We start from the raw sequence: 12,451 nt of genomic DNA, 5'->3' as shown, positions 1-12,451 counted from the left end.
AGAGACGCCGGAAAAAACAAAAGCGGCTTGTGAATGAAAATAATAACTCACGGACAGATTTACTGTGAGGTTAAAATACTTTGTAAATTCGTTCTAAACTTTTTTTCTTCATTGTTTTAGTGCTAACATTTCACTCTTATGAATGTCACCCTGTGGTAATTCGGCAAGATAATGAATAATTAAAATGAAAATAACTCGTTAATCTTTACATTTCACCTTTCCTGCAAAACATTTTCTCTCAGAATGGGCTTTTGATAATGTCAGCGTCTGATAATGTAATTGGATATTGAAAGCAATATATTGGGAAACTCTGAGTAATTATGATCAGGAAGTACAATTATTATTATTATTTTATAGAAATTTTATATAGAAAATAAATCAAAGAAACGGTAGCTCTTGAAAATAGGGAGGTGCTATACACACAAATCATCATCTTTTCACCCCCTGTTAACAGTAAACAGCAGACAATTTTATGGTTGTAAATTCATTAAAAATGTAGGCCAAAATAGTTCAAGCATGAGTGTCTGAATGTCACTTCCAGTTCTCCCATTCTGACAGTAAGAAGAAATACTATTTGGAGACTATTTTGGTTAGTTTTTTAAGTCGTGCTCATTTATTTACTTTTATATATATATATACACACACACACACACATAAACTCATTTTTATACTTTGTCCTGCATGGTCAAAGGTCAAAGTCAGCGCTTCTCATCTGGTGGGTTGTGACACATCTAAACATTGGTTGCAGATCCGTGGGTCAGAATTCAGACAAAAAAATACAAATCAGAAGATGCAAATAATATCATAATTTTTCATTTTAGAATAACAAAACAAATGGGCTTATCAACTAAAAAGAAAAAGTGGAAAAAAAAACTCTTTCCATATATTTTGTTGTAAGTGTCATAGACTGTGTGTCCAATCAAGACTAATGGCTCAAAGGATTGTGCAGGAGGCAGTATCTTTGTCAGTGCATGTGGATTTAAGATTTTCATCTGTTCATCAACTTCCTATAAAGATAATGAATGTAAATAAACAGGTATTTAAAGGAAAGGCTTGTTTTACTAGGAGAGCTTAAAGGGTTAGTTCAGCCAAAAATCGAAATTATGTAATTAATAACTCACCCTCATATTGTTTCAAACCCGTGAGACCTCCGTTCATCTTCGGGACACAGTTTAAGATATTTTAGATTTAGTCCGAGCGCTCTCAGTCCCTCCATTGAAGCTGTGTGTACGGTCTACTGTCCATGTCCAGAAAGGTCAGAAAAACATCTTCAAAGTAGTCCATGTGACATCAGAGGCTCAGTTAGAATATTTTGAAGCATCGAAAATACATTTTGGTCCAAAAATAGCAAAAACTACAACTTTATTCAGCATTGTTTTCTCTTCTGTGTCTGTTGTGTGAGAGAGTTCAAAACACTGCAGTTTGTGATATCCGGTTCGCGAACGAATCACTCGATGTAACCGGATCTTCTTGAACCAGTTCATCAAATCGAACTGAATCGTTTTAAACGGTTCGCATACGCATTAATCCACAAATGAATTAAGCTGTTCACTTTTTTAATGTGGCTGACACTCCCTCTGAGTTAAAACAAACCAATATCCCGGAGTAATTCATTTACTCAAACAGTAAACTGACTGAACTGCTGTGAAGAGAGAACTGAAGATGAACACCGAGCCGAGCCAGATAATGACTCGTTCAAGAGTCAAGAACCGGTTGCATCAGTTTTTGGATCACCAGTACTTCTTTCGGACAGTTCGATTCAATAAACCGGTTGAAGAAAATGGTTCACCGGTTCTTTTGCGCTCGACGTAATGGCGTCATTGGCGATGATTCAGATTTAATGGCAGTTCAGTCAGTGTACTGTTTGAGTAAATGAATTACTCCGGGATATTGGTTTGTTTTGAACTCTCTCACAACAGACCGGAAGAGAAGACAATGCTGAATAAAGTTGTAGTTTTTGCTATTTTTGGACCAAAATGTATTTTCGATGCTTCAACAAATTCTAACTGAGCCTCTGATGTCACATGGACTACTTTGAAGATGTTTTTCTGACCTTTCTGGACATGGACAGTAGACCGTACACACAGCTTCAATGGAGGGACTGAGAGCTCTCGGACTAAATCTAAAATATCTTAAACTGTGTCCCTTTATTGAAGCACCTGTTAATGTGATTGACTGACTCCCACAGAGATGAATGCAGAGCGCTGAAGCTTTTCATAAATCTGACATTTTATTTTGACCTCAAATTTAAGATGCAAATGGGTTGTTTGTCCATTTCTAATTCTTCTTCTTCTGACATCTGATTATTCTAGTTAACTCTTTACTTTATATTTTACTCGTTCATTAGGAATCTGTGTATCACGTCTGTGTTTTACACGGACCTCAAGGTCACAAACTCTCGAGTCCGATCATTAGTCAGAGGATATGGCTACTCTTTAATAGGCCACCTCATGCTTGCCATTCTTTAAATAGTTGTTCTGTTTAGCCCCCTGCAGTCACCTGTGCAACAACGTAGTTGGTTATCAGAGGATATGGCTTGCACTATGAAATATCCCACCCCACGCTTGCCTATACTTCAATAATATTTTTATCTAGCCCCCTATAGCTAATCTCATTATATAACAACTTGAATGAAGCTGAGACAAGAACCAGAGGTTGTGGCTAGCACTATGAAGTATGCCAAACCATGCTTACTAGTATTATAGTCAAATCAGAGATAATCAATACATCAGATTCTCAAAAATAAATCTAAGAGTAAAAAAAAAAAATGCATACCTTAGAAAACTACATAGTATGGAGTGTATGGACGCGCTCCACACTCAGGGCTCATCTGACCACAGATACTCAGACAAGACAAACATCCTCCAAATGGAGACATGAACTAACAATTAGAATTTGTATTGATCAAGGCCTAGACATGTTGAGTTTACACCTTTTAGGGACAGACGCTGGGAAGTGACACACCCTTAACAGTGAGCGAAACATCTCTAACTCTTAGGAACTGAAATACCTTTTAGTCTACTACTTGTACGATGACACCATTCCCCTTGAGACAATTCAGATGACACCAGACATGACTGTGAATATCACTTGTATTCATGTAGATCATCATATGCCATTAAGTGCAAAGGAAGGAGGTTTATGAAAAGAAACAAATGTGAGGAAGTTGAGAAAAGAGTTGTGTCTGAGGTTCTTCCAAGTCTTACAAAACTACTTTATAACAACCAGTTTCAGTCACTGTAAGTCATTCGTTCTACCATGGTCATGATGACAGATGAGATTACAAAGTTGAACATTTTTTTAAACTCTAATTCATGTCATATTTACAATTCAGCCATTAAATGTGTGTGTGTGTGTGTGCTCTTGTTTTTGTGTCATATCAGGACACAACTCTGTATAATGACATGGGTATGACACAGGTATCACAAGGAGAGGGTGACTTATGAGAACATAACCCATGTCCCCATTTTTCAAAACACTTATATATCATACAGAATGAGTTTTTTTGAGAAAGTAAAAATGCACAAAGTTTCCTGTGAGGGTTAGGTGTAGGGTTGGTGTAGGGCCAGAGAATATACAGTTTGTACAGAATAAAAACCATTACACCTATGGGATGAACACACCTTTCACAAAAACAAACGTGTGTGTGTGTGTGTGTGTGTGAAACCTACTTTACCATATTTTGGGGACAAATCTGTACCCAAAAGTGAGCTAAACCTGACAAAACCTTCATTTGGGGATGTCCTCATTTGTAAAACTGGTTTAAAATTAAAGTAAACAAAGTTTTTTTTATTTTTTAAAGGTAAAAATGCACAAAGTTTTCTGTAAGGTTTAGGGCAAGAGAATATAAGGTCTGTACAGTATAAAAACCATAACGTCTAAGGGATGTCCCCATTTGGATAGCTGAGTAAACGTGTGTGTGTGGATAGCACATGGAAAGACCCATTAAATGTGAAGAGTGGATATAACCAGTTAATAAATATACTTCCTTAATTGCACTAGTCATGTTGTAAAAGTCATGGCATCAGCTACTATCATCTTTGTTCACATTTAATTCAGGCATCAACAGTATAAACTGATGGAAGAAATATGACAGCATTCAAAAGGCAGCATTCAAAATCTTCTTTTAATTTGTATATGTACTCCATAAACATTATTACAAAACTTAGCAAGTTACCAATATTACATTTCACCATACAGGCATGTTCACAAATATTTAAAACCTTTGCAACAGATACAACATAAAATAATACAAGAATAATTTACATGAAAATCTATAAAACAGCAAATAGTTCACAATTTTTGTCTGCACTTTTTTGCCTATATGTGTTTTCAACAATACCACAACACTCTCACAACAAAATTCCTCTTAAAAAACTTTAATGTCTCAAAATTTAGTGGGGTTTTTTTTCTTAATATTTTGGTTTTTAAAACCAAAAGCTTGTCATTATACATCCTTTTCACTGCCCGCAGAGGCACAAAAAGGTTACTCTCTCACACACACACACACACACACACACATACTAATACTTCACAGCACTTTCTAAGAAAAATATACACTTACAAAATATCATACAAATTGGCACAGAGAAAAATATACAATATTTTTGTGATGTCGAGAGTTAATTAAGAATCCCTCTGGTAACAACTCTAGACAATATTTATAAAGCTCAATAATTTCTCCAACAAAAGGCAAAAGCAATTCCAGTTAATGACAAATAATTGTGTTGTGAATACATCAAACAGAACCATATGTTGTACATTCATAAAGAGCGGAGTAGGGTTTAATTTCTTATAATCCTTGTGTCATAGTTACTGGGTGAATACAGTTACCCTCTTAGCACCAGTAGGAGGAGGCAGCTTAACAGTGGCACGTTGTAGAAAACTTGAAGTACATTCAGTTGACAACAGGCAGAAATTTGAGAAGGCAGGCTAGACGAGCGAGCGGCCCATGTGCAGTTCCCTCATTGGGATCATCCTGCTGCTGCTAAACATGGCCAGCTGAAGGCAGAAGGGGACGGACGGACGGAGGGAAATCTTTCGAAGGTAAAAGCTATAGGTAAGGCATTACTTTACCTGAGATATCCTCCAAGTACAACTCTTTTAAATCAAAGGTATCATCTATTCATCTATATGTGGTAAATGCCAATGGATTCAGTGCTTTTGAAAGCACAAATTTGATTTCAGGTTTTTCGAGCTACAATTAATTAAGATGACATTCGTGAGCGAAACCTAGGGGGCGCTAATTCACTAATGTGCCACTAATAAAATCTACTCGGGCTCATTGGAAATACTTTGCCTCTACCTACATTTCTGCTGCAGCTTCCAGTTAAAATGAACACTAGAGGCAGTAAAACTGACAACTTTTATTATATTTACAGGGCCAGAGTTTTGATTAAGAAAGCTTGGTTTTCGCACAAATTCCTTGCACAATATTGTGTTATGACTTAAAATCTATTTTAACAAGCTGCGAGATTTGAAAACGGACAATTTTTAATATTAGCACCACGTATCCATCTTCGTATGTTTAGGTTTTCTAACTCTGTAGATTTGCTTGGTAGCTCACGTGATATGGCATTGCACTTGTGAGATGAACCGCTCCAATACGAATCCTATGAAACTACTATGAGTCAATGAATGGGTTTTTATATTACTTTTGCATTTGGGTAGGTTTAGGGTTGGGTTTAGTGTAGGGGGTATGTTATTTTCCAACAAAACAGAATAAAACTTATCACAGGCACATATTAAACTGAACTGAGCTGGATGATGACATCATTGAATTCAATGATGAACTGCCTTTTTGCTTTATTGACACACTATTTTGCCTATTTAATGCTGTTCAGTTGCTTTGTTACAATCTTGTTAAAAGCACTACATAAATAAAGGTGACTTGACTTTCGCCACAAGCTTGTATTTTCAATGAGCCTGGGTTGATTAAAACGAATTAAACAAAACACCATGTTCCCTGAAAAACCTTTGTTTCACAACAGAATCACTGGCAAAAAAACAAAAACAATAATTGTTGTTTTCAGATGTAATTTTCGGCACAGGACTTAACAATTTATGGAAGCCGTAAGGAAAATGTGTAAAAGTGGGCTAAAGTAAAATGGACATCATTTCTACAGTTTCTCAACCATCAAAAATACTCCATTGAACAAATATACAAATTATGAAACATTGTGGACACAGTTCCTGTTACAGCAGATTGTGAAATGATTGCTTGCTGATCAATACAAGAAATATGTCATCCTCAATTAATATGATCCGTGTCCACCTTTCCTATTTTTCTTCCGTATATGTTTAGAAGAGTACACTTTGCTTTTATTTATGCTTTTAAGCAGAAGTAATGCTGAGGTACATTGAATTTGGTAAGTAAGGTGACAAAAGTAAAAAAAAAACAGTTCTGCGTTGAGTTGTTTTGGTAAAGTGGTTGTACCACTGTCAGCTGCAGGTGCTCTTCAAACGGTAGGGTCCCCAAAGAAAACTAAACTACTAACCCAAAACTTGTTAAGTCTTGAAAGAGGACAGCCAACATTCATCAGGATAGTAAATGAAACCGCCAGTATTCATACAGATTATTAATGTGCACACAGAGTTTACATTTGGCACATAGATAGAATTAATGTTTTGCTTTGAACAGTGCATTTCTGTACAGTGATACTAAATAATAATAATAATAATCTGTTAGTAGCAATATATTATTTCAGTCAATAATCAATATCATTATTATTATTATTATAAATGGATGCATAAAAAAAAAAAATAGGCGTTTTGGGATTTCCATGGCATTGAAATGTCCCTCTAAGACAATTTCCAGTACAACTCCTGTAAAAAGCATAGTAGATAAGAGAAAATCATAAGTACATTCCAACAGTAAGAAATTCAAACAACATTAATCTGATATGTCTTCAATACAAAACGTTCCCATTGGGTGCTGTTCATGTTTAGGGATCTACCAAGGGTGTTGTTATCCTAAACAAAGGGCTGAGCATTTCACACTTTAAAAATCAGGCAGTAAATGGATAAAAAGAGAAGAGGGCATCTGTTTCAGCATACATAATCAAAAGGGGGAGCTTATTTCACACAAAGACACTTTATAATAGCTACATCTTTGTAGAGAGTAATATAATTACATAAGGGCAGCAAGATTCACCGATAAATGAACAAAAAGGGTCCAAAAAGAAAATTTGCACTTATCAAAGTTTTTCATTTTCTTCAGACAAAAACTATTCAGCAACTGCAAGGAAAAGAAAAACAGCCAAAACAACAATGCAGAATAAAAATGCAGCCATGGTCATTTAAAATCTCAATCAAGTCTTACACAATCAATCAATAGGTAGTTTGCGAGTACAAGAAGTTTCTCATGCAAGATCAATATCCTCTTCGGGAGCAAAAACAAGGAGGGGATACTGAAGGATGACGTAATTCCATGCATCTCTGGTCTTGAGTCCGTGTAGGTATGTCAAGAAATGAGGAGGAAGTGGGAAAGTGAGGAACGTGCATCAGCAGCTAGATATAAAATATTACCTCAGTTTCTCAAAAGAAGCCATTAATGATATGTCTTTATTTGGGTCTCGTTCAGGTCGTGTTTCCTTTAGATTTTCAATCCGAGGGAATTTTGCACTGGCTTTGTGACGGTACATCTTTTTGTGCGCAGGCCCATTTATACCAGGAACACCAAGATTAGGCTTTTCCAACATGTTACAACCCAAAGCCAACTGAGGGAATAAAGGTAAGGAGGCATTGAACTTTGCCTGTTTTTTGCCACCTTTGGTCCCAACTTTTCTGCCTTTTGTGCCCCAAGTAGCCAAATTGCCTTTCTTCTTGGGGTCAGGTGAAGTTCCTGCTAGGATTTTGAGAGTCTTTAACTTGAGGCTGTTTGCCTCTGAGGGCAGGCAGATATTTGCTGCAGGGCCCCATAATGGCTCAACAGAGGCCATCATGAATCTCTGTACTTCAGCCATCCCTGAGACAATATTTGACAAGATGTTGGATGGCTCTTCAAACTCTCGCTGGTCATCGTGGACTTGGCATTTGCTCTCTGAACAACCCATTCCTGTCCATTCCTCAGAGCCACTGCCCTTCAGCAGATGAGCAATGCCCTCAGTCTGGCCTTTGCCACCCTTCTCATCCAGTAATGCCTTTAACTTTTTAGATGCTCGCGAAATCTGCCGTGGAACTTTGCCCTTCTCTTTTTTTGGAGCTCTTGGGGCTTTGCTTTTTTTGGTACCTTGTCCTGTAGTTTGTTTGTTGCTGTTTTTCCTCTTTCCCTTGGTCCCCTTGATTTCACTAATCATATCATCATCAAAAGCTAGATTCTCCTCTTTCGTCCCCAGGCTTAAGTTGTCTTCACCATTAAAAATGTGCAATTGATAATCGTGACCATCTTCTGAATATCTAACTAGATTTTGCTGCTCGATCATTTTGCAGTTCCAATCCATGTCTTTGGTGCATGGCATCTTGGCTCCATCCTGGAAATCAGCAGCCTGCCCAACTATCTTCATCTCATGGCCCACAACTTGAGGGGATAAATTAGGCGTCTCTGGGGGAGAGAGTTCTGACAATGATGTGTGTCTGAATTTATCTGGAGTGAAGTTAGAGATATCCAGCAAGTCTGTGGACTCCCTCAGTGGGGTGATTGCATCAATACTTTGCTGAATCACCAGTTTGGGACTGCAGTGGGACAGAAAGTTCTCGTTCACATCATCCTCGCCATCTTTCTTGCAGGACTTAAGCCTCAGAGAGCTGTAATTGCTATTAGTAGCTGACAGCGAGCCAACTGAGTCGAAACTGATGAGCTGGCTGTTGTTGGTGTGCAGTGTGGCTCTTTGAAACTGTGGCAGCCCCAGAAGAGCCTGAAACTCAGCGTCAGAAGGCAACGGCTGCTCAGTCATGTAATTCTTTTCATAAAGCATCCTGTTGCTCTCCAGACTCAGCTGGCTGTAGCCTGACATGTTCAGACTCTCAGACAACGGCATAGCCAACTCTCCAGTGAAGCTGTTGGGTTGGATGGCAGATTCAGCAATATCTGCAGCGGCGAACTGCTGGTTTGGACTAAGCTGGGGATGCCACATTTGGGTAAGAGTTGGACAATTCTGGGGTGACTGCTGGAGCTCTGATTCTGATGGTGGGGAAAGGACACAACTTTGCGCTAGCTGAATTGAGGTGAATTGCTGCTTTTCCAAAGAGAGGTCCAGAGAGTGTTGGGTCTGCTGGGAGAAAAACGGGATACCAGTGCTACCTGAAGAATCAGAGGCATCTAGCAACGTTTGCAGATAGCCCCCCGGGATAACTGCCACATTCTCAGACGATGCCTCTTTGTTAGGGGAGCAGGTGGTAGACACAAAAGCAAATTTTTCAGTGGCATTAGCCGCTTGACTCTCACACAAATGGGGACTGTGTGCAGCTGGGCTGACGTTTGTATCTTCAGCACCTCCTACTGCGTCCATATTTTTCTGCAGCGAGCAAACTTCTGTCAGGTCTGTCACGCTCTTGCTATTCTCCACAAGGTCTCTCATTTTCTTGCTCCTAAGTCTGGCTTCACTTCTGAATTTCTGTATTCTGAATATTTTATTTCCTATTCTGCTTTCCTCTCTCTCTTGTGATCTGCTCTTCCGTGCGGCAGTGTCTATGATGTCATCTGGGTCTAATGTGCTTGCACAGCTGGTGGCTATTGTTAATGGCATTCCCATGGAAGCAGCTTCATCTGTAGAAGCAGCCTCCTGCCTGGGATCAGAGGCAAAGGGGCCCTGCGTGTTGGGTGATTGCTCCACAGTTTGAATCCGCTGAATTCTGATCCTGTGTGCTAGCTTGTGTTTCCTTTTGGAGGGACTGGAACTAAAGGCATGGTGGTGAGAACTGTGTTTATCTCCTGCTGCCAGCTTAAGCTGTTCTTCTCTTTCTCTCTGTTTCTCCTGCCAGAAATCTTTTAGAGGTGCAAGCTTCTCATATTTGTTGATTGTATCCTCATTTAAGCTTACCGTCGTGTTGGCTGAATCGATTCTGCCCAGCTTCACAGCCATGCATTTCTCTCCTTTGAACCTGTTGACGATAACGTATTTGATTATAACAGGTGGATCCTTGCGAGAGTATTTTCGTCTCTTTTTAGGGCACCAGTCAAGATCCTCTTCATGCTTAGGACCAATCAGTGGTTTCTCTCGCTTTTCAATGTTTCTTTCTCCTTCGGTGGACTCAACATAATACAAGTAGTCATCACTATACCTAACTTTTCTCTTAGACCGCAATCCGTAGTTCAGATGGTTGGAGCAGCTTGCGTTTTTTCGTGAGAACAGGTTTTTAGGCCTGTTGTCTTGTAAGGTGTCAAAAGAGGAAATGGTGGAGGAGCTGTCATCACTATAGTCCCCTGAGTCATCAGCTGAGTTGCTGGAATCAATGAAGTAGTTCATTTTGGGGCTGTAATCAGGTGTCTGCTCTATGGAGCAGTCATTTCCATCCCCTTTAATGTCATTTTGAAATCCAAGCTCCTCTGATTTAGGTGGTAGCTCATCCATAACTCGTTTTACCACACCCCCCTCTTTCTTTGTGCAATTTACCAAGACACTTGGGAAAAAGCTGAACTGGGTTTCTTCTTGCAGAACATTGGTTTTGTCCCTCATGTTGTCCTGGAATGACTCGTAGCGGATCTTCAACGAGCACACGTCGCTGCTCAGAGTGGAGTCATCATCATCATCAAACATGTAATTGTCCACGTCCTCCTCAGTGAAGAGATTTACGGATAGCTCGTTCTTGGAGCAAAGATCCAGCAGTTCCATCTTACTCTCACTAATGAAGGACTCGAAGTAGCCCCAGTCCTGATTTGAATTAGTAAGCAAACCATCCTCTCCATTGCACTTGTCTAACAGCAGGCCCTCATACAGGTTTTTGGAGGCCACGTCATCCAAGTCTGTTTTCGCCATGTCCTTCTTCTCCAATAGCTGAGTTTTAGGGACAGGAAAGCTCAAAAGCTGATCCGAGAGGAGCTGGTCTCCATAACTTCCCGTCTCACTCATGCTCATGCATTGCATATTAATATCAGAAACAGGGCAAGGGCTGTAGTCTCGGTTCATGTCAGCCATTTTGAGGTTGATACTGGCCTCTATATTTGACATATCCTTAGTCTCAATGAAGCAGCTGGGACAGGTGTGACTCTGCTGAATCAAACAGTCCTGCGTGAGCCCAGGAATGCTTGCGGGTTCAATCATGGTGAAATGCGTTCTTCTTGGAAATGCCTTGTGGGCTCAAGCCCTTGGCAGCACAGGGTGTGAGAGATATCGTGTGGTTTGAGGACTCATCAGTTGGGTGGTCATCTGAAGGAGTTCATGTTGACAGTGGTCGTGGTGAGTGGTGCTTCTTTAAGGCCAATTTAGCAATAGAATTATGGCAGAATGAGTCGTTTCCTAGACAAAGAAAAACAAGCACAATATTAATAATTTATAATATTATTAAATAGCACAATAACCCATTGCATATACAATAATAATAAAGACCACTGTAATGCATTTACATTTGTTGTGATGCAACATAATTGAAACAGATGTATATAAGTACCATTCAAATTTGATTGGATCATGGGTGTTGATATAATTGTAAAATATTATTTTTACTGCAGATGAGGGTTTAGGAGAAAGTTATTACATTTAGATGAAAGATTATATAAAATATTTTTTTGTAGAAAATCATTCACTGATGAATCACGCAATTAAGAAAGTATATAGGATTAGCTTTTTTACTTTGTAAAATCAACTGATATTAATTAAGTGTATTAGAGATATGAGGCTAGTTATATCTTATTTATTCAGCTTTTAGATGATGTATAAATCTCAAATTTGAATGCCTGGTTTTGTGGTCCAGGGTCACATATAAAGGTAGTCAAATGAAATATTATTTTCGACTCCAGCACATCCCAAAGACTTTCAGTGGTGTCTAGGTCAGGACTCTGTGGTGGCCAGTCTCTCACAATTTGAGCCTGATGAATCTTGACATTGTCATATTGGAAATATGGACATGAGTATGTCTTCTGACATCATCTGGCTGTTTGAGAAATTAAAAGCCACTGCATCGCTTACGGTTGCCAAACACACAACACGCCAGAAACATATTATTGTTTCAATCCTTAAATCTTATCCTTAAAAGTATTTCAAGAAATGTTTTATAATCTACTATATGGTGATAACTTTGTAGTGGTTGACCTGAACACTGCGATTATTTCCTAACTCATTTTATTAGCTTTTTTTTTCTGCAGTTGTGACATCTGAACATGCACCGCTTAGAGAAAGTGCTAATGGTGATTATGTGTTGGTCCAGAATCCTCAGCTGTTCAACAGATCTGCTCTAAGCTCTCGTACCAGTGCATTATGGGGAGCTGTTGTAAGCTCACATAACTGCTTCTGAAACCGGACGGAAAACCAATTTTCTCTTTGGGAATTCAACAATCAGCCAGCACGTATGAAGA

General features: G+C 38.9%; 1 protein-coding gene across 1 annotated transcript in view; it reads right to left on the bottom strand.

Moving 5' to 3' along the window:
• Positions 1-6,080: 6,080 nt before the first annotated feature.
• LOC132114052 (neurite extension and migration factor-like) overlaps positions 6,081-12,451 on the bottom strand; it is a 54,843-nt gene continuing 48,472 nt past the window's right edge. Inside the window, exon 3 of the mRNA XM_059522181.1 lies at positions 6,081-11,396. Within this exon, the coding sequence (XP_059378164.1) occupies positions 7,524-11,201 (3,678 nt within the window). The 5' untranslated portion in view covers positions 11,202-11,396 and the 3' untranslated portion in view covers positions 6,081-7,523. The remainder of the gene's footprint in view (positions 11,397-12,451) is intronic.

The sequence above is a fragment of the Carassius carassius genome, chromosome 33 (genome assembly GCF_963082965.1).
Source record: "Carassius carassius chromosome 33, fCarCar2.1, whole genome shotgun sequence".
NCBI classification, from domain to species: domain Eukaryota; kingdom Metazoa; phylum Chordata; class Actinopteri; order Cypriniformes; family Cyprinidae; genus Carassius; species Carassius carassius.
This window is presented reverse-complemented; position numbering and strand designations above follow the sequence as displayed.